This window comes from Erinaceus europaeus, chromosome 9 (genome assembly GCF_950295315.1).
Source record: "Erinaceus europaeus chromosome 9, mEriEur2.1, whole genome shotgun sequence".
Classification (NCBI taxonomy): Eukaryota; Metazoa; Chordata; class Mammalia; order Eulipotyphla; family Erinaceidae; genus Erinaceus; species Erinaceus europaeus.
In genome coordinates, this window is record NC_080170.1 from 103,550,357 (window position 1) to 103,572,778 (window position 22,422).

The 22,422-nt window shown below is 48.0% G+C and overlaps 1 protein-coding gene across 4 annotated transcripts; it reads left to right on the plus strand.

The window, feature by feature from the left end:
- Positions 1 to 2,976: 2,976 nt before the first annotated feature.
- On the plus strand, positions 2,977 to 12,884 carry CPN2 (carboxypeptidase N subunit 2). 4 transcript variants are annotated; one of them, XM_060198485.1, is made up of 3 exons: positions 5,889 to 8,115; positions 9,280 to 9,352; positions 9,390 to 12,884. In XM_060198485.1, the coding sequence occupies exon 3, from the start codon at positions 10,990 to 10,992 to the stop codon at positions 12,589 to 12,591; it is 1,602 nt and encodes a 533-aa protein (XP_060054468.1). In that variant the 5' UTR covers positions 5,889 to 8,115; positions 9,280 to 9,352; positions 9,390 to 10,989; the 3' UTR covers positions 12,592 to 12,884. The 4 variants fall into 4 exon arrangements, with proteins under 4 accessions (XP_007517479.2, XP_060054468.1, XP_060054469.1 ...); XM_060198484.1 differs by lacking the exon at positions 5,889 to 8,115 and adding an exon at positions 8,126 to 8,877 and having other exon boundaries at positions 8,913 to 9,352; XM_007517417.3 differs by lacking the exons at positions 5,889 to 8,115; positions 9,280 to 9,352 and adding an exon at positions 2,977 to 3,063 and having other exon boundaries at positions 10,987 to 12,884.
- The last annotated feature ends 9,538 nt before the right edge of the window (positions 12,885 to 22,422 follow it).

Genomic DNA, 22,422 nt, shown 5'->3' on the forward strand with positions numbered 1-22,422 from the left:
TAAAATATAGGTATTTGTACATGTGTAACATTTCTCAGTTTTCCACATAACACTCTAACCCCCCACCTAGGTTCTCTTCTTCTTCTTCTAGCATTTGCCCTTCTTCCATAGCCAGTCAACAGCGTCAGGTTGAGCCTGATGTAAAGTTTCGAGACCTCCTTTGAATCTGGAGAGGTGGCAGTCGTTGACTATGTGGGTCATAGTCTGTCTGGAGCCGTAGGGGCAGTTCGGGTCGTCTCTGGCTCCCCAGCGATGGAACATAGCGGCGCACCGGCCATGGCCTGTTTGATAGCGATTGAGGAGGGCCCAATCATAACGTGCTAGGGCAAAGCCGGGTTGACGCTTGCAGGGGTCTGTGATGAGGTGTTTGTTCTTTACCTCAGCTGACTGCCAACTCTGTTTCCAAGAGACTGGAACAGAGAAGTTCAGTGTAGGCGTAGGGGACCAGATTGGGTGACGAGATGTCAAGCGTTGGACAGGGTGGGCGAAGATATCCGTGTATATTGGCAGGTCCGGTCGAGCGTAGACGTGGGAAATGAACTTAGATGATGCCGCATTCCGACGAATATCTGGCGGGGCGCTGTTGCTAAGAACTGGCAGCCATGGAACCGGGGTGGAACAGATGGTTCTCTTCTGCTATCATGTTACAGGACCTGGACACTCCCTCCACCCTCAGTGTCCTTTTTTTAAAAAAAAAAATTATTTATTTATTTTAACGAGAGTGCTGCTCAACTCTGGTTAATCATGGTGTGGGCATTGAACCTGGGACTTTGAAGCCTCAGGCATGAGCGTGTGTTTGCATATCCATTATATATCTCCCCCGCCCCCTAGTGTCCTTTACTTTGGTGCAATACACCAAAATGCAGATCACGCATGTGTCCCAAGCTTGTCTTCCCAGCTGTGGTTTGCTTTATACATGTGTGCAAGAAGACAAAAAAGCAAACACACACACACACACACACACACACACACACACACACACAGTTCTTATGTACCCATCCAGCAGGTGAGAATACACATACACACAGACACAGGAACTTACTGACTTGGGTGGTGTGAACACTGATGGGCTACAGAGAAAAACGCCATGCCTGGGCCTGCTGAGCGCCTGGTTCCCCTTTTCACCTTCACACGCTAACAAACAAGAGTTCCCTTTCCAGGAGGTTTGCTCTGAGGCCTTAGGAACCTGCTCAGAGCAGGGCTCACTAGCTGAGCTGTGCCCTTGTGCTTCTGTGTCCCCCACAACTTCTCTACCCCACCCCCACACTTACACCCTGCTGCAGGAGTCTTTGGACCTGCCTTCCCATCAAGCATCACTCAGTGTGGATTTGCAACATGTTTCCAATAGGAGGCACTCCCTTCACTGCTTCACCACAGTTTGTAGCTAAGCTGGTAGAATCTGCTGGCAAAAGAAGTATTTATTTGGATTGGGAAAACAGTGGGAGAAACAAACACTATACATGTCCACAAGCCACCAAACTGTCAAATCGTGGACTCTAGGCATTGCAAATGATTTAAGATGGTTTATCTAAAATAGTTACCCCATTAACTTTGCGTCCCTGAAGACATGTGCTCCCCTCCTTCAATGTATTCAACACTCAAAGCTGAAGACCCCCAGGGACAGGAAAATCATCTCCCCCAACCTCCTTTTTCTTTTTTTTTTAAATATTATTAATAATTTAGTATTGATTTACAAAATTATGAGACAACAGGGGTATAATTCCACACCTTTCCCACCACTAGAGTTCTGTGTCCCTATTCCCTCCACCAGAAACTGCATTAGTTCTCCCAAGATCACAGATACAGGTTGACTATTCTTTCTATAACTATCTATATTTGCATATATTTTCCTTTTTCCCCCCTATGGTTCTTCCTTCTCTTCCTTTCTTTTTTAAATATATATTTATTTATTTGGATAGAGACAGCCAGAAATCAAGAGAGAAGGGGTGATACAGAGGGAGAGACAGAGAGACACCTGCATCACTGCTTCACCATTTGCAAAGCTTTCTCCCTGCAGGTGGGGGCTGTGGGCTCAAACCTAGGTCCTTGGGCACTGTAACATGTGCACTTAACCAGGTGCACCACCACCCGGCCTTCTCTTCCTTTCTAAGTTACACCTACTACTTCTGAGTGTCCTTTCCCCACTCCTCACCCCTCAACTCCACCCCTCTTTTTTTTTTTTCCTCTTCTCCCTCCGGGTCCTGATGGAATTGGAGTTCAGATGCCTCTGGCCATCTTCCACCTGATATTTCTCTCCCTCTGGACCAAAATTCTTTTTGGGGTGCAGAAGACAGGAATTCTGGCTTCTGTAATTGCTTCTCCACTGGACATGGGCATTGGCTGGCAGGTCATATATACCCCCAGCCTGTTTCTATCTTTCCCTAGTGCAAATCACCTTTTTCATCTGGGGACAGTACAGGGGCAGGGGGCACATTCTTCTCCATTTTGTGTTAATGTTTGTCTCCCTGGAATGTTCTCTCCTTTTATGTCAGAGAGAGTTTCAAAAGTCAATTCACTAAAGAAGTGGACACAAGGGAACAACAGCCCTGCCACTCTCTTCACCTTCTCCAGCATGGGGGGTGGGGGTGGGGCTATGCTGGTGCCTCTGGCCTCTGGCCCAGCTGGGGTTCAGCTTGCAGAGCCAGCTGGCCTTTCTCCAGGCAGTGTTGTGAGTGTGCACCCTTGGCTGTAGGCTTTACCTCTGCATCAACCAGTTGGGCGTTATCTGAGGCCTAAGGGTCCTGAAAACGCCAACTCTGCCACCTTAAAACTGGGGTTTGAAAACATTAATTCTGCAATAAAGAAATTAAAAAACAAAACAAAACTGGGGTTTGGCCTCATCACAGATTTTGTTCAGTTTGGGGTCATGTTGTAATCTTCAGAAGCCTTGCCCCAGATTCTCACTTGTCCTGTGACCCTGGTGACATTCCGGGAATGCTCTGCCCACTTGGGGGAGGAACCCCTGCCTGGAACTTTGCTCAGTTCGGGGCACAGTCCGAGGGTTCAGAGAACAGGAAAGGCTTCCATATGCCACCAAGAACCAAGGCTGCACAGCCACACATGGTAGGTCTCCTGGGTCACTACAGGGGTCCAGGGCCTCAGGGCATGGGGGAGTCTGGTCTAGAGTCCTGGGTGGGGGCAAGAGAAAGACTGGCTATTCCTCTCAAGCTTCAGAGCCTGCCCCCACTCCAGGCAGGACCATGGCCCCTGCTCTGGTAGAGAAGCCCCCAAAGGCGTCAGTTGTGTGTGTGGAGGGGTACTGGGCTGGGGCAGGAGGCAGGTGACAGGAGTGGAGAGGGTTCTCTGATGAAGGTGGCCTTAGAGCGATAGCGGGTGTGTTGTCCAGGTTGGCCTGAGTGGCTCTTGCTTGTGCTTATGCTCCAGCCTGATTACCAATAGCTTCCCTTCTTTAAAAATTTTTTAAAAATTATCTTATTTATTTATTTTTAGTGAAAGAGGGATACAGAGAGAAAGATACACAGAGAGCTACCAGAGCACTGCTCAGTTCTGGCTTGTGGTGGAGCTGGGGACTGAACCTGGGATTTTGGAGCCTCAGGCTTGAAAGTCTTTTGCATAACCATTATGCTGTCTCCCCAGCCCTGAATTTTTTTAAAAAATTATTTGATAGAGACATAGAAACTAAGAAGGGAAGGGGAGATAGAGGGAAAGAGAGAGATCCCTGCATCCCTGCTTCACCACTTGAGAAGCTTTCCCCCTGCAGATGGGGACCAGGGACTTGAACCTGGGTCCTTTCACACTGTAATATGTGTGCTTAGCCAGGTGCATCACTGTCTGACCCCCAATAGCTCCCCTTCTATCACCTTCAGTGTCCTGATGTGAAAGGTAAATACACAGTGACCTGTCTAGGGATAAAGTATGTATTAGCTACTTTCTTTCCCCCAAAAAGATTAATTGGATATACATATATCCAATATATATATATATATATATATATATATATATATATATATATCTTATCTCTCTCTCTCTCTCTCTCTATATATATATATATATATATAGAGAGAGAGAGAGAGAGAGAGAGGGAGCCAGAGAATCACTTTGGCACATATGGTGCCAGATATCAAACCTGGGACCTCATACAAGCAAGTTCAGTGCTTTATCCACTGTGCTACCTCTTAGGCCATTGGATTTACTATTGTAATTTGTTGATTTATTTATTTAGGATAGAGGGTGAGACAGAGAGAGAGAGAAAGGGAGAGAGACAGAGAAAAGGAGAGACACTTGTTGCACTGCTCTACCACTTGTGAAGCTATCCCTGCTGCTTTACAAGATGATACACAGGGGTAGTGAACCTGGGTCCTTGTGCATTGTAATGTGTGTGCTCTACTGGGAGTGTCACCAGTCAGCTGGTCCCAGATTTGTTATCTTAAAATTGAACTCAGGACTTCAGGCCGAGGAGGGTCTACCCACTGCCTACCTCCCAGGTGCCAAATATGTGGTTTGTCCACACTGAATAACCCTCCAGCTCTCTGTGAACAGCAACGGGGAGTCCTGCAAGTCAATTCAGTTCTGATACTAACTACTGGGACTTCATGTAGACTGCAACAGGAAGGTCTCAGTCCTAAAAGACGGGCCTCCCTCTCCGATAACTTCAGATGCCAACCATGTCATGGGTGTTCAGGTTACGCACATTGTTCTGGACATAGGATAAGGCCTGGAGGGGTCCCAAGCACAGAAGCTTCTTGCCCCTTCTGGGAATGTGAATTTTCTTAGCACCCAGAGGCTCTCCAAAAGCCCTCCGTCCAGGTTTGGATGGAGACCCTGCTAGCTAGGCGCGATTGAGCAAGCCATTGGCCTCTTTTGGTGAACTTCAGCCTCACCCCGTCTTCTCCCTGAAGGTGGGGATGAGATTTCCAGCCCACTAATCCCATGGCTGTCTCCTTCGACAGCTAGTCCTCATCAGCAAACTCTGTAGGTGAGCCCCATAAACACAGATGAAAGAGGGAATACAATAATACACGAATAACAAAAGACACCCGACTCTTACCACTCAGGGGATCCCCAGGTGTGTGGAAACTCTGTGCACTGAATCTTTGTTTTCCTTTAGATTATCATTGGGTTCATCGCTCTGAGCTGACTTTTGAGATAAATAAAAAGAGATAGGGGGTGGGGCTAGGCAATGGCGATCCGGGTTAGCACATAGCACAAAGCACAAGGACCCACACAGGGATTCCAGTCTGAGACCCCGGCTCCTCACCTGCAAGGAGGTCGCTTCACAAACTGTGAAGCAGGTCTGCAGGTGTCTGTTTTTTTTCTCTCTCTCTCCCTCCCTTCTCCATTTCTCTCTGTCTTATCCAATAGAGAGAGAGAGAGAGAGAGAGGCACATGGGAGTGGGGTGGGGTTTCCTTCAGTGTGGTGGGGGCCAGGCTCAAACTTGGGTTGTGTACGTGACAGAGCCAGTCCTGTGCTGTGTACAGGTACGGTACTGTGCTGGCTGTATATTCCTTATTCTATTCTAATGTTAAAGGAGAAAAACCAATGTTGAGACCAGGGAAATAGCTCACTTTTGATATTGTGCACTTTGTCACGTGCACAGTCCAGGTTAGAGCCTAGCCTCTATTTTTTTTTCTTTATTCGAGGGGATTACTGGTTTACTGTCAACAGTAAAATACAGTAGTTTGTACATGTGTAACATTTCTCAGTTTTCTACATAACAATCTAAACCCCCCACCAGTTCCTCCTCTGCCATCATGTTCCAGGACCTGAACCCCCCACCCCACCCTACACTCCAGAGTCTTTTACTTTGGTGCAATGCACCAACTCCAGTCCAAGTTTGGTTTTGTGCTTTCCCTTCTGTTCTTTTTCTCTTCTTTTTAAAAATCTTCTATATATACATATATATATATATTTATTATTTGCTATTGGATAGAGACAGAGAGAAGTTGAGAGGAGAGGGGGAGACAAGGAGAGAGAGACAGAGAGACACTTGCAGTCCTGCTTCACCACTTGTGAAGTTTCCCCTTTGCAGGTGGAGGCCAGGGACTTGAACCTGGGTCCTTGTGTACTATAATGTGTGCTTTTAACCAGGTGTCCCACCACCTGGTTCGGCCCACTGTTCTTTCAGCTAACACAGTGTATGCCTGCCTGTGCTGTCATTTAGGCAGTATCAGTGTTATTTTGTTCTCTGTGTACAAATATAGAACTGAGAGCGAGTTCCCAGCTTGGGATGCTCTGGGCAGGAAGGCTGGGGGCCCAGCTTGGGTCTGACAGACTCAGTCACCTGGCTTGTCTTCTTGGGTTGAGAGGAAGGGAGGTGGATCCAGGCGGCAGTAGGTCTTTCTAGGGGACCTGGGTGAGGCTGCCAAAGACTCCAGATGAGCTTGGGAAACACCTCTTCTTGCCTACAAAGTGGCAGAGGCCAGCTCTGGAGGCAGAGTAGACAGACTCAAGCAGCCTGGAGAGTGGGGGTGGGGTGGTGGTGGATCCTGAGTCCCTGCCACCTTGTCACCACCTGGGAGAACTGAGCATCAGCTCTATGGGGGCTGACAGACTGGCCTGTGGCATGTAGAAATGTAGCAGCCCCAGAGCAATTTGAGAAGAGGAAAGAGCTCATTTGCAGCAGTTTCACTAAATGTTGGCTTGCTGCAAGTATGGAACATTTTAGTAGGCATCTCCTGATCTCGGCACAAACATAGCAACATAGCAGTGGTTTCCTAAACGCAAAGCATAAATCCTTTGGCTGTTCTCCCACTCTGCCCCGTGCCTCCACGGAGCTCCTTCATCCAGAGTCCCCTAGAGACCTGCATTCGTGAAGGTTGGTTGGGGCCCAAATCCAGAGTTCTCTGGCCAGAGTCATCAAACTCTGTGCTCCTCTACACTCAGGACAGGACAATTACATGTTTCCCTTAGCTTGGGGGAAAGAGGCAGAAAAGTGCTGCAGAGAAGCATCTCCTTGGCCCACAAGGGGGCGGTCAGATGACCTCATTAGATTTTCCATTGCTCACTGTTGTGATGACTCCACAACAGAGGGAGGCTAGCCTGAACCCTGCACAGCCAAGACCCCAAAGCTTGGAGCACCCCCACTCTTGCCACTGTCTGGATAGGGAAGCCTCATGGCTCCACAGGGAGCTCTTTCTTGAGTCTTGGAGATCCACTTCTTAGCTATTCTCTCTCTGACCAGGGCCTGACCCTCTGGGACCTTTGTTTCCTTGTTTTGAGTGCTTACAGATGTGCTCCAAGATCCAAAATATCTGATGAGAGTTTTGGGCCTTATGGGGGGGGGGAGAGGACAGCATCCACAGCTCAGCCCCCCAACACACACATCAGAGAGCCCCTCCCACCCCCTTCCTCGCCTTGCCAAAGTCAAAGCCAACGTATCCACATTTGATTTTCACTGCTAACATTTTTTTTATTCAAGCCACGAATCCTCAAGTTACTTCCTTTGTTGGCAATCTGTAAAGTGCAGTATTCCCCAGTGCCAGTGAATTGGAAATTTGAGGCATAAGCTAAACCAGAAAAGAGGGGCTTCTCAGAATGGTTTAGCAGGTGAGATCCCTTTTCTCCATAAGGCTTTAGTATTGCTTTCTTTAAAAAAATTTTTTTTTATTTGTAATAAGGAGAAAGTATGAGACCAGAGCATTGCTCAGCTTTGAGATGTGGTGGCGCCAGGAATTGAACCTGCAGTCTTGGGTATGAAAGTCTGCTGAGCTACTTCTGCAGTATCCCCCCCAGTTTTAGCTTTTTTTTCATTTTTGTACCCCCATTTTTCTTTTTCTTTCTTTTTTTTTTGGTCCCATTGTTTCTGGCAGGAATAATCAGGGAAAGCAGGAGACCTGGGTTCTAACCAAAGTCCTGCTGAGGCACCCCAGGTTTGGGTATATGTATGTGGGAGGGGGTTGTCTGGCTGTCTTCATAGGGGGCTTCCAGTTGGTCTTAGGGCCCTCATCTCCACTGGGGTCTACTCCAGAGCAACAGTTTTCTGGTCTTTGAGAACTAAGGACCAAAAAGTCTAGCAAGGACGGGCCTGATGTGTGGACATCATTGGGGCGTTCTGACAAATAGGAGTGCTCCCTTCTCGCTCGTAGGAGGTGGGGGCTGATTCATTCTGAGCTTCCCAGAAGAAGACAACTCTGCCTTCAGCTGCTCAGTGGCAGGTAAAGACCCCCCAGCCTCCACACCCCCAGACCTATGGCTGTGCCATAGGAGCTCTGTGCCAGGTGCTGACAGAGCTGTGAAGCTGCCATCTTTCCCACAGAAAGGAAGACCAGGACCACACATCACCTATACCAGCTGCTAAGATGGGGAGACATTCTGTAGATGTCTTTGGGGGGCCAGGGAGTGTGTCTCTCCAAATCCCTAGGGTCAGCCTTAGCGTCAGCCCAGAGGTCAGGGGAGACTGGGCAGTGGCCATGGCATCTGTCTCAGGTTACAGCTAGATTTTGGAACCTCCTGCCCTGCGGTCAGAGAACCAAGAAGATTCTGAAGGCTGGTCCGTTCTCCTCTTATGTCCTGGGTATACAGACCACTGTTGCTGTGTAGAGCCTTTCCCTATGTCACGCAAAACCCATTTCCCATGACTTACTCAGCATCAGTCTGGGTACAGGAGGGGCCTTCATGGACAGAAACACTTTCTCAGGGAAAATTGTCCCTTCTTTATTGGTTATTCAGCAGAAAAAAAATTCTGGAAAAAGTGAGCTAATTGAGTATCTGAATGGGAGGAGGGTGCGGGTAACTTGCATCAGCACTGTGTTTGCTTGGGGACTTTTGCTTATGCAGTCTTTTGGCCCCAAGTGAAATTCTTCAGTAAAAGAAGCAACCAGCAGAGGGCAGAAGATGTATCCACTTAAGTGCTAGGGACCCATTTGTGTGTGTGTATTGGTATATATCAATATTACATATACTCCTAGATTCAACTTGTTTATTGAAATTTGTCGGCAAACGCTAGAAGAAGAAGAATTGAAATTTGTTGAAAATTTATGCCTCTGTTGAAAGATAATCTTTAAAATATTTTATTAGTGATTTAAGGACAGGTAAATTAAAATAGACAAGTAAACAAAACCCAGTTAGGGTTATATGAGAATCTTCTTTCTTCCTTACTCTCTCTCTCTTTGCCTTTTCTTCCTTCTTTTTATCCCTCTCTCCTTTCTTTTTATCCCTACATTCCCACTTCTTTCTCATCTTATTCCATCCCATCTCATCTTTTTTTTTAATTGGGGGTTAATAGTTTACAGTTAATAAAATATAGTAATAAAAAATACAGTAGTTTGTATAGGTATAACATTTCTCAGTCTTCCACATAGCAATTCAACTCCCTCTAGGCTCTGCTCTGCCATCAAGTTCCAGGACCTGGAACCCCCCCCCCCCCATCATTTACTTCAGTGCAATACACCAGTTCATTTACTTCATTTACTTCAGTGCAATACACTAGTTCAGGTTCTGCTTTATGTTTTCTTATTTTTCAGCCTCTTTTTTCTTTCTTTATTATTGGTGATTTGATATTGATGAACAAGATCGTGGGATAAGAGGGGTGAAATTCATGCAGTTCTCACTACTAGGGTACCACATCCCATCCCCTCCATTAGAAGCTTCCTTATTCTTTATCCCTTTGAGAGTATGGACCAAAGATCTCTGAGGGGCACAAAAAGTCAGAGTTTTGGCTTCTATAATTGCTTCTCTGCTGGACACGGGCACTGGCAGGTCAATCCATACCCTAGCCTGTCTCTCTCTTTCCCTAGTGGGGCAGGGCTCTGGAGAGGTGGGTTCCAAGACCATCCTTTTTGATAAAGCCAAATGTAATTTAAGTGTATTGTGACATTCCTTCCATTTTGGTGTTCTGTGATGATGGTGATTGACAACCTTAAACAGTTGTTAATGTTGTTTGTTAACTGTTTATTTGATGCCAGTCTAACCCCTCTAACTTCTACCTACATTTCCTGCTTGTGATGACCTAGTATGGCAGACACTGTAATCAGCACACTTTACAGATGTGGGCACTAAAGCACAAATGGATTAAGCAACACACCCAAGGTGACATGGCTAGAACATGATGGAGCTGGGATTTGAACCTGTGGTACTTGGACCACAATGCAAATAATGATATGAGTGAGAGCTCCTGTGACTTGGGATGCAAAATATATAATTCTACAGAGGCTACTACACCCCACTTATCCACACCCCTCCCTCCTAATCATCCTGAAACCTAGCCTTTTAATGTACCACTTCTCAATTCTCTCATGTTGGGAAACACGTAACAAAGATAGGACAAGCAGTAAAATACACTTAGAAGCTCCAGCACCAATGTATGAGCTGTGGAGAGAAGCTGGTATATGAGGAGACCAATGCACCAGCAGAACAGCTCACCTAGCAAGTGCACCTGCTTTGCAAGGAGTATGACCCAGGTTCAAGCCCAGCACCACTGCACTGGGGGACATCTTGGTGTTGTGGTACTTTTCCCTCTCTGACTTTGGCTCTCTCTCTCTAAATATATTATTTATTTTATTTTAATGAGACAAACACAGAGAGCCCGGAGTACTGCTCAGCTCTGGCTTATGGTGGTGCTGGCGATTGAACCTGGGACTTCAGAGCCTCAAGCATGAAAATTTTTTGCATAACCACTATGCTGTCTCCCCAGCCCTGTCTTTCTCTTTCTTTATGAAAAAGTTGCCTGGAGTGGTGAAGCCCTAATGACAACAACAACACAAAATCTCAGGCCCAACAACAACTGGAGAGGTTGCTCAACTGGTAGACTATAAGACTTACATGCGTGAAATCCTGTTTTCTCTCACTCTCTCTCTCTCTCTCTCTCCCTTTCTTTCTCTTTCTCTCAAAAGAAATGAACACATCTGGGATAAAAGAAAGTCAGGTATGTAGCTCAGTGCTTTAACAGATATGTGGGGTCCAGTCTGTTTGTGCAAAGCATGTGGCCATGGGCAGCCTACTGACCAACAGCTGAGTGCATATCTGGCTGTGTGTCCTGCTGCCCTGGATAAGGCCCCATTTGTGTGTTCTCTTCCCCTTGGACCTAGGACATGTTGCTTGGGGCCTGGCTGTTTGGGGCCTGCCTCCTACTCCTGCCCAGACCCACCCAGCTCTGCCCTGCTGGGTGTGACTGCTTCCTGAGGGAGGTCTTCTGCACAAATGAAACATTGGCCACTGTCCCGCTGGATATCCCCCCGCGGGCCACGGACATCATCTTCATAGAGACGTTGATCCACACAGTGGGGAACAGGGCCTTCAGTGGCAGCCCCAAGCTCACCAAGGTGGTCTTCCTCAATGCCCAGCTCCCCAGCCTGGGGCAGGATGCCTTTGGGGGGCTGCCAGAACTGGAGGACCTGGAGATCACGGGCACCACCTTTGCCAACCTCAGCACCGACATCTTCTGTAACCTGAGCTCCCTGGCCCAGCTCACCCTCAACTTCAACCAGCTGGGGGACCTGCCTGAGGGGCTCTTCTGCCACCTGGATGCCCTGCGCTCCCTCCAGCTGCAGGGCAACCTGCTCCAGACACTGCCCGCCCACATCTTCCAGTCGCTGCGGCACCTGCAGACCCTGAACCTGGCGCAGAACCTCCTGATCCGGCTCCCGGTGGAGCTGTTTCACTCGCTTGGCGGCTTGCACACCCTGCGGCTGAGTGACAACAGGCTCTCCAGCCTCCCTCTGGGCCTGTTTTCAGGCCTGGGGAGCCTGCGGGAGCTCTTCCTGGACAGCAACTCCCTGGCCGAGCTGCCTGAAGGTGTGTTCTCACAGCTTCCCCGTCTGGAGAAGCTGTGGCTGCAGCACAACGCCCTGCGCCAGCTGCCCCCCTCCAGCTTCTCCTCCCTACACAGCCTGGCCTTCCTGAACTTGCAGGGGAATGAGCTGAGGATGCTGCCTGCCAGTCTTTTTACCCAGACCCCAGGCCTGCTGGGCCTGTCTCTGTCCCACAACAAGCTGGAGACGGTCCCCGAGGGTGCCTTCGCCAACCTGTCCCAGCTGAGCTCCCTGACGCTCTCGCACAACGCCCTCACCCACCTCCCAGCCGGCGTCTTCCGAGACCTGCACGACTTGGTCAAGCTCTACCTGGGCAGCAACAACCTGACGGCGCTGCCCCTTAGCCTCTTCCAGAACCTGTCCAAGCTGGAGCTGCTCAGCCTCTCCAGGAACCTCCTGACCACACTCCCCGAGGGCATCTTCGACACCAACTACAACCTCTTCAACCTGGCCCTGCACGGCAACCCCTGGCAGTGTGACTGCCACCTGGCCTACCTCTTCCGGTGGCTGCAGCAGTTCAGCGAACAGCTCTTCAACTCCCAGACCTTCTGCGCGGGGCCCACCTACCTCCGCGGCCAGGTGCTGCCCGCCCTGCAGGAGGAGCTGCTGGTGTGCCCAGCCTCCCTGGGTGGCTTGGACCTCCGGGAGCTGGGGGTGGAGAAGGCAGCCCAGAGCCGGTGCACCTACAGCAACCCCGAGGGCACAGTGGTCCTGGCCTGTGACAGGGCCCGGTGTCGCTGGCTGAAGGTGCAGCTGTCCTCTAGGCGGGACTCAGGCTCCGGGGACCTGGAGTTCAATGCCACTCAGGAGTGGCACTTGAAGTCGAGCTGCGGCTCAGCGAGGGTCAGAGTGTCTATTGAGATGCTCCTAGGGCAGCCCTAGGTGTGGCTCAAGAGGTGGGGGTTGGGGGCCATGCTGAGTCTCAGGAGGGAGGTTCCCTCCCCTCCTCTTTCTCACTACCATCCACCTTGGAGATCTATCTCCTGAGCCCACCTGAAGCTGTGTGAAGTGCCCCTTGAAGCTACATCAGGAAACAGATGGGAACCAGGTTGAGGGAAGGACTTGCATACCTGAGGCTCCTGGTTTGATCCTTGGTGCTGCATTTACCCAGGCGGTGCCCTAATTTCTTTCTCTCTCTTGTGGAATTCACTCTATCTCATGTGAAATAAATAAATAAATCTTTTTTAAAAAAAGCTGCACTGTGGTCTAGAGAGGCAAGCAATGCCCCTCCTGTGGTTTCCTATTATTTTAAAATTTTTAAATTTATTTATTTTCCATTTTGTTGCCCTTGTTTTTTATTGTTGTTGTGGTTATTATTGTTGTTACTGGTGTCGTCGTTGGACAGGACAGAGAAATGGAGACAAGAGGGGAAGACAGAGAGGGGGAGAAAGATAGACACCTGCAGACCTACTTCACCACCTGTGAAGCAACTCCCCTGCAGGTGGGGAGCTGGGGGCTCGAACTGGTATCCTTAAGCTGGTCCTTGCACTTGGCACCATGTGCACTTAACCCACTGTGCTACCACCTAACTCCTGGTTTCCTATTATTTATACCAGCCCCAGTCTCTTCACCCCAACTTGAGGTTCCAACCCTAAAGTTTCATGCCACCATGATCCCAGTTCTACAAAATCAAGGCTGCTCTTTTGACATCTAGCTCAAAAACCTCTATTTTGCTGCCTGGAAATGTGATTTTGATTGATATAGATGGTGGAAGGAGGCTGGGGGTTAAGTACAAACAGAAGTGGCAGGGGCCAGCTGAGTTAATTGCACATGACATGAAGCCCAAGGACCAGAGTAAGGATCTAGTTAGAGTCCCTGGCTTCCCACCTGCAGTAGGGTCACTTCACAAGTGGTGAAGCAGGTCTGCAGGTGTCTTTCTCTCCCTCTCTCTGTCTTCCCCTCCTCTCTCAATTTCTTTCTGTCCTATCCAACAACAACAAAAGCAATGGCAACAATAACAAAAACAACAACAAGGGTGACAAAAAATGGGAAAAAATGGCCTCTAGGAGCAGTAGATTTGTAGTGCAGGCACCAAGCCCCAGCGATAACCCTGGAGGCAAAAAAAGAGAGGAAGGGTTAGGAAGGAAGGAAGAAAGGGAAGTGACCAGAAAGATTATGAATAGTTTGACCTTGGTGAGTGGGGAACTCATGTTCTTAGTACCTCTCGCCTGTTCAGCCCTCAGAAGTCAAGATAAGATGGTGCCTGTGGGAGGGAAAGGCTGTTGTTCTGGCTGTCACTCTAGGAATCCCCTGAGGGGACGCTATGGTCTGGCCCCTGCAGCAGACAAGATGGTTGCTCCCCGAAGAGAAAGCGAGGTACCAGGCAAAGAGGAGAGAAGAGGACTGGTGGACTGGGACATATTTCAGTGCTTAGCTTCCTCAAGAGTATTTGCTTCTGTGGGTTACTCACTCATGGAAATTCTCTCTTGTACGTCAGGACCACACTTTCTCACCCTTTGTGGCCAGGATGTTGGTCTGAGGAAACTTTAGTAACTGCTAGTGGGCACAGTCCCTCCAAGGACTTTGGTTCAGCAGTTCTGAGTCACAGAAAGTGTGTGTGTCTCTGTGTGTGTGTGTGTGTGTGTGTGAGAGAGAGGGGGGGGGAGGGAGAGGTACGCAGGGAGAGAGAAGGAAGGAGCCATGGGACTGGAAGATGGGGGTGAGGGAGAAGCCTGGGTTAACTTTAGGGGTTCTCTCCTGGGTGGAGGGGAAGTCTGAGAGTCTTATAAAGCAAGTGTGTCCTCAAAAATGCCACCTTTTATTATTTTATCTAAAGAAATATCTGTGGGTGTGAAGAGTGGCAAAGTCAGTGCTTGACCATTGACTTTGTTGCTTGTTCCCACTGGTGTCTCTCAAAGGATGTGAAGAATCGATATGCTATATCTAAACTATGGTTTGGGAGGACTGGAAATGCCGTCTACAGTTGGGACACCATCCCAAGACCCTGCGCGCCCCCTTGTGGTGTACCTGGAGCACGGCTTTCCTCACAGGAGTAGCCAGAGGGACTGGGGATATGAGGAGATACTCAGAAGCTGAGGTCCCCTCTAAGGGGCACTGCCACATGGTGGCGTTCAGGGTCTCTGAAGCGGTTTAATTTGTCCCAGCAATGTGCTGTCAAGTCTCCCATGTCACTCCCACTAGCCAGTCTGGAAGAGATCTCTGTGGGTGCAATTCACTTAGAAATGATCTCCCCCAACTGTTTCCTCCGTCCCAGGCAAACCCCAAGGTATAGGAAACATTTGTTTATGCACTCTTAGCTTTTCTCCTTGTTTTCTTAGGAAAGAGGAAAAGGGATAAGATTTTCCTGAATCAAAGTCTATAGTTTCCAAAAAGAGAGAGAGATTGTACTGATTTAACATTAAGTTTGCACATTTAACTGTTTTGCCATTGGTGTACAATACTATGAACTTTGGGGAGTACAGCTTCATACCTGTAGATGTGTGTAAGTTTCTCTGAACCTACCACCAGACGTCCAGAGGCATTCCCATTATCAGGTCCACTTCCGATGATCTTCCCTCCCATCTCTCCCCCTTCCCTTTCGATAACCACCATACTCCTCACAGAATTTGACTATTATTCGTGGCAAGTGTGCTACCCATGTTGGAGTCCAGCTACATTGGAGGATGCTTCAGTGCTGTAGTTTCTTTCCCTCTCTGCCTTTCTGTCTCTATTCGAGAAAATCATCCCCAGAATAGAATTATTTGTATTCTACATATGAGTGCAACTGTCTGGTAATTGTCTTTCATTTCCTGACTCTTTGCATGATCACCTCAAGTCGCCTCCATGTTGTTATGGATAACATAATTTCATCTTTTATTAGCTGAATAGTATTCCCTTATATATCTTGTAGGTCTTTATCCATTCATCTGTTGGGGGGCGTGTAAGTTGACTCTATGTCTTGAGAAGTTGTTCTCTTGAGACTGCTATCTGACAGGTCCCATCTATTGCCAGCTCCCCGGTCTTATAGCTCAGAACTGCATGGCTAACCTGCCTGTATCTTTTGGTTCCAAGCTTGTAGAATGGATAATTCCAACAATAGCCTTTGCTTGTCAAGCTGGATTTCACAGAAATGCCAGATACTCTTTCTTATTCTTTTTCCCTCTGGGAGTATGGACCCAGGGTCATTATGGGATGCAGAAGGTGGAAGGTCTGGCTTCTGTAATTGCTTCCCTGCTGAACATGGGCGTTGGCAGGTCGGTCCATACTCCCAGCCTGTCTCTCTCATTTCCTAGTGGGGTGGGGTTCTGGGGAAGCAGGGCTCCAGGACACATTGGTGGGTCGTCTGCCCAGGGGCGGAAAGCTATCAGGGGAGGGGGTGGGATACAGAATTCTGGTGGTGGGAATTGTGTGGAGTTGTACCCCTCTTATCCTATGGTTTTTGTCAGTGTTTCCTTTTTATAAATAAAAATTAAAAAATAAATAAATTCCAGACACTCTTCATGGAGAGTCACTTCATGGTCATGGGCATTCATGTTACTGGGTGAGGGGTTTTAGACCTCCTGCAAGGTTGACAGAAGTGGGATTTGGGGAGTCGGGCTGTAGTGCAGCGGGTTAAGCGCAGGTGGCGCAAAGCACAAGGACCGGCATAAGGATCCCGGTTCGAACCCCGGCTCCCCACCTGCAGGGGAGTCGTTCACAGGCGGTGAAGCAGGTCTGCAGGTGTCTATCTTTCTCTCCTCCTCTCTGTCTTCCCCTCCTCTCTCCATTTCTCTCTGTCCTATCCATCAACGACAACAACAATAATAACTACAACAATAAAACAACAAGGGCAACAAAAGGGAATAAATAAATAAAATAAATATTTAAAAAAAAATAAATAAAAAAAAAAAAAAAAAAAAAGAAGTGGGATTTGTGCCGTCTTTGCTGGAGATCTTTGAACAGGTGGGCTGGCAATCTGGAGTTTCTACAACTCTGGCTTCATGAGGCTTGCCTCTAGGCTATTTGATGACCTTCAAAGTTGGAGAAACCATTGTAGGGCAATATTGACTTTTTCTTTTCTTGCCAACTGACCTTTGTGTACTTGGCTGAGAGAGAGAGAGCGAGATTGCTGGTCTCCCTCCAAAACCTTCATAGGTTGGCCCACTGAAATCTTCTGTTGGCAGAGACTTGAACTCTATCCCCCTCAGGATTCACAGTTCCCTACATGTCCTGTTGAACTGAGTGTCCAGGACATTGTAGAGTTCTCTAGAAATTCCTCAAGTTGGAAATAGTAATCTGAAAGGCAACCTCCCTGGAAGGCCTTGTCTCTTGTCTTCACATAGGGGTGCAGGGAGTGAGGGGGGGCGGGCAGAATGTCACTGGACACTCCCAGCCTGGCCATGTAATAATGTCTTTATCTAAGGTCACAGCTGACAGTCTCATGCTTCTGCCAAAGTCCCCTCACACCAAGGAGCTGACTGTGTCAGGTCTTCTGTGAGGAATCATGGATTTGGAAAACTTGCAGCTTTTAGTTCGGAGGCTCACTAAGCCACCTCTTCAGAGAAGCTGTGTCTTCTTATCTTGAACAACTTGAGTCATCTCTCCTTGCAGTTGGCTAGGTGGCAAGTTCCACTGGAGGACTTTTATAACCCTAACTCAGTTCCCATTCATGGGATACCTCACTGGGGGGTCCCTCAAAATTCCAAGGTGGGTGAAGTGGTCAGCAGAGGGACCAAAACACTGTCCTTTTAAGTTTTTATTTGTTTTTTTGGATAATTTAATTGAGTTAAGAGAGACTAAAAAGAATGAAAAAAAGAGAAAGTATTTCTTTATTATTATTATTATTTTTATTTATTTATTGGATAAAGACAGCCAGACATCAAGAGGGAAAGAGGTGATAGAGAAGGAAAGAAACAGAGAGACACCTGCAGCCCTGCTTCACCACTTGCAAAGCTTTCCCTCTGCAGGTGGGGACCAGGAGCTTGAACATGGATTCTTGCACATTACAATATGTATGCTTACCCAGCCCTAAGCCTATTTCTTTTAAAAATATTTTTTCTTAATTTATTGAATAGAGACAGAGAGAAATTGAGAGGGAAAGGGGGCTAGAAAGGACAGAGAAAGAGAGACCCCCACAGTACTGCTTCACCACTTGCAGATGGGGACTGCAGACTTGAACCCAAGTCCCTGAGCTTGGCTACATGTGTACTCAATCAGGTGGACCACTGTCTGACCCTTTGAGATCCAAAGATGTGAAAGCTACACCCAGCCAGGCAGCTGGATCTCATATTTCTAGGGAGGAAGGATAGCGAGCTGGGCCTATGTTCCTGGTAAGGACCTTCTTTTCTAAATTATTTTAGACAGTCAAGGGAGAGGTAAAAACAAAAAAACACAGTTTCCTTGAGACTGCTGTTGCTCCACGTTGCTTAGGTCCACGTGCTGAGGAGGCATGTTCTGTGCTCCCCTGATCTGCTCTTTCCCGTCAGTAGCTCAGACTAGTGGACTTCCAGATCCGCTCGAGCAGCTGTGCCAGCTGCAGAGACATTAAGATTGTCACAGTGACCTCCCCCAAGTCCACCAGCCCCCACCTCTCTGCCAGCAGCCACAGAGCCTCCAAACACATCCTCACCAGCCTCCTCTATACGAATCCCAGCCCTCAGGCCACACAGTGACTACTCTGAGGATGGCATGTCATCACCCCTATATCCACTGAGCAGCTGTGACTCTCCAGCTCCAGCCCTCCCACCCCTTCCACCGTGCTTAGAGTCCAGTCTTTGGCATCAGGAGAGACTGTGGCTCCCTCTGCCTGTGGTTCTAATCCCCCTCCAGCAAGGACCACCTGGCTACTGGTGGGCTGTAGCCAAGAAGACACTAAAAAATATTTTATTTTGCAAACCATGTTTTTGTTTGTGATTAATAATGGTCTACAAGATTGTAAGCTAAGAGGGCCTAGTTCCACGCTGCACTCACCCGCAATGTTCTGTGGCTCCTCCACCCTCCTAAGGATAACCACCACCGTTCTTCACAAAGTCTCTTTGCTTTTTTTCATTTTTTATTTGTGATAAAATCTCTGACCCAGCAACCTAATTGTGGAACCATAATCATGTGCTTTGTGTAGATGTAATCTCAAGAGCTTAGGAGAATGACTGACTGAGTGAGAGACAGAACAAGGGGAAATGAGGCAGGAGATGAAATTTTTATGTGGGTGTTTCCAGTCTAGTGAGGCCAACTAGGCTTACGGACAAAAGGTAAGGGGCTGGGCAGTAGTCCATCCAGTAGAAAAAACACATTACCATGTGCAAGGACCCTGGTTCAAGTCCCCAGCCCCCACCTACAGAGGTATGCTTCACAAACAGTAGAGCAGTGCTGCAGATTTTTCTCCTCTTTGTTTTTGTCCCTATCTCTCTCTTCCTCTCACCTTCAATCAAACTTGAAACAAATATGGCCACTGAGAGCAGTGGAGTCATTTCGTGGGCACTGAGCCCCAGAGATAACGTGAGTAGCAACACAAAGCAAAAGGTAAGAGGCCCCTGAGATATGGGCAGAAGTGTGATCAGCTGAGCAGCAGCGTCACCAGGCTGATGCCCACGCTCATTGTAACGAACACAGCCCAGTGTTTGGCTGGTGCCAGAAACTTTGCTCTTGCAGGTGGCAGTGGCTCAGGGCTTGAGACCTTGCTTTCTTGAGCCATCTTTGATGGGGTGACATTTTGAGCAATGAGCCCTTTCTGCCCTCTGCCCAGCACACAGATAATGTCCTGACAGGCCACAGGATTCTCTCAGATGTGCAGTGTGCTCCCAGATGACCCATTCTGAGTCCAAGAAAGAATGTTGAGCCCTAAGGAATGCTTGGGGCTGAAGTGGGGTCACAGCAGAAGCTTGGGTGCCAAGCAGCCATTAGGGGAGATTGATGAGCAGGGCATGCGCGGCCCAGCAGTCTCATCGCTGTTTTTTATGACCGTGCTGGGCCTCAGAGCAGAGTTGACAGCTCCATGTAAGCTGACCTGGCTGACACACAGTCGCAGCTGTGGGCTCAGCCGTCAGCTCCAGGATGCCAGCCTCGGAGGCAAGGTCAGACCCTGAGAGCTCCTTATGCAGAAAGGAGGGTGTGAGTGTGAGTGTGTGTGTATCTTCGGACAGCCATGGGACCAATCTAACCCTGATCCAAGCCTGGCTTCTCACACTTAACTCACACTGTGGGTGAGGGAGGCCGAGAGCTGTTCTGGGTGCAAGGGGTCCAGCTCTGTTGTCTGTGGATGGCCAGTCTCTAGGTGCACACAGCAGGGCTGCCCATGGCAATGGACTCCGTACAGCCCAGAACTGGAGACAGCCACGGAGGGCAGGTGGAAGTCCTTGCCAAGCTCTGGTGCCAACACCCATTTATTTATTTATTTATTTATTTATTTAAAATTTAAATCATTTATTTATTTATTTAAAATTTCCTCTTTTATTGCCCTTGTTGCTTATTGTCATCGTCGTTGTTACTGTTGTTGTTAATGCTGTTGTTGTTGTTGGATACGACAGAGAGAAATCGAGAGAGGAGGGGAAGACAGAGGGGGGAGAGAAAAATAGACACCATTCTGTAACTCAGCGACCCCTACCCCATGATAACCACTCTAGTTCTCAAGGTCTTAGATATAGGTTGACTTTTATTTGGGGTAGGGACAAATGAGGTTTTTTTTTTTTTTTAATTTTTAATTATATTTATGTATTTGACAGAGATAGCCAGAAACTGAGAGGGAAAGGGTGATGCAGAGGGAGAGAGGCACCTGCAGCCCTGTTTCACCACCTTCAAAGCTTTTCCTCTGCAGGTGGGGACTGGGGACTCAAAGCCAAATCGTTGCACATTGAAACAGGTGCACTCAACCAGGTGTGCTACCAGCTGCCCCCCAAGTTTTTATTTTTTTATATTTATTTATTTATTCCCTTTTGTTGCCCTTGTTTTATTGTTGTAGTTATTGTTGTTGTTGTTACTGTTGTCATCGTTGTTGTGTGCGCATTGTCTTGAAATATACAGAAACATGTCATCTTTTCTCCAGTATGACTTCTGTTATTAGGTTACTACCACTGGATGTACCTTCTTTCTGAGCTCTGGTTGCCTTTTCTGACTGTGGCTGTCACCATGTCACCCACACCAGCAAATTTTTGGCTCCTGTGTTGTCAGCACAGTGATCATGGCCTCTATCGGAAGTCCCAAGGAAATCCGGAATTTGGTCCCAGAGGACCCACCATATCCTCACTTCCACATCTTGAATGCCGGCGAGAGACAGAAAGGAAGTAGGTGCAAAGGATACTGGGACATGGGTTGACTTTTATATATTCCATCTATGAGTGAAATTATCACTTCCTTCCTTACTTCACTAAGTATAATAATTTCCAGTTCCATCTATTTTTGTCCCAAAGGACACAACACCATCTCTTTGAATTACTGAGTAGTACTCTATGAAGTATATGCTCCATGAGTTTTCACCCAGCCATCTTCTGATGGCCATTTAAGTTCCTTCCATATTTTGGCTATTGTGAATAATGCAGCCATGAACAAGGGGTGCAGAGACCCCTTCAAATTCATGCCTTTTGGACAAATGCCTAGAAGCCACTACCTTTTTTTTTTCTTTTATTGTTGTACTTATTATTGTTGTTGCTGTTGTCATTGTTAGATAGGACAGAGAGAAATGTAGAGAGGAGGGGAAGACAGAGAGGGGGAGAGAAAGACAGACACCTGCAGACCTGCTTCACCGCCTGTGAAGCGACTCCCCTGCAGGTGGGGAGCCAGGGGCTTGAACCAGGATCCTTATGCTGGTCCTTGTGCTTGGCACCACGTGCACTTAGCCCGTTGCGTTACTGCTCAACTCCCCCACTACTGGTTTTTATAAGCTAGCTGTATCCCTGCTGTGCTGACCCAGCACAGTGGTACTGTGAGGCCCTGAGTGGCAGCCGCCCAGGGGCTCTGGAAACCTAACCTCTCCCGCTGCAGCCTTGCTGTGGTCCGTTCCTAACTGGGGGCTGCTGGTAGTCCTATAGGGTCCCTGGAAGGGTGGGCCGAGGCTGCCTGGTGTTCAAGGACCTGTTGGAGTCAGTGTGTATGTGCGTGTGTGTGTGTGTGTGTGTGTGCGTGTGCGTGTGCACGTGTGCGTGTGAAATAGGTTTAACTCCGTGGTTTCATGGGGCCCCTTGAACTGAAGCGCCATTTGGATCCCTGACTTCCATCACTCCCAGCAGCCCACACGAGCCCACAGTCCAATCTAAAAATCTTCAAAGGTTTACATGAATACCTTCTTCTTTTTTTTTGAGAAATCTTTAGAAGCTTGGGAAGTAGTGCCAGGGATGGAGAGCTGGACTTGCAGACAAGAGATCTCGAGTTTGATCCAGTGCCTCACGTGCCAGGGTGAAGCTCCCTTCCCTCACTTCTTTCTCTCTCTCATGAATATTTTTTAAAGAACATAAGCATCTTTTTTAAGAACATAAGCATCTTTCAAGCTCTTGCTCCAGTCCTTCTTTCCAGTCCTAACCTTAACCCTTCCTTTCATTCTTCTGTTTCTTTAAATAAAAATGTATTTATTTATTCAAGAGGGAGAAGGAGGGGGGAGAGGGAGAGAGAGCTAGAGCTGTGATGCTGAGGATGGAAATCAGGATCTCATGCTTGTGAGTCCAATTCTGTTTCCAATGCACCACCTCCTGGGAAACTCTTTCCTTCTGTGGATCTGGGACCCACGTGCAGTTTTGCCACACCCAACTTCATCCAGACAGAGACAGAGAGATGGAGAGATACTCTAGCACCAGAGCTTCTCCTGGTCCT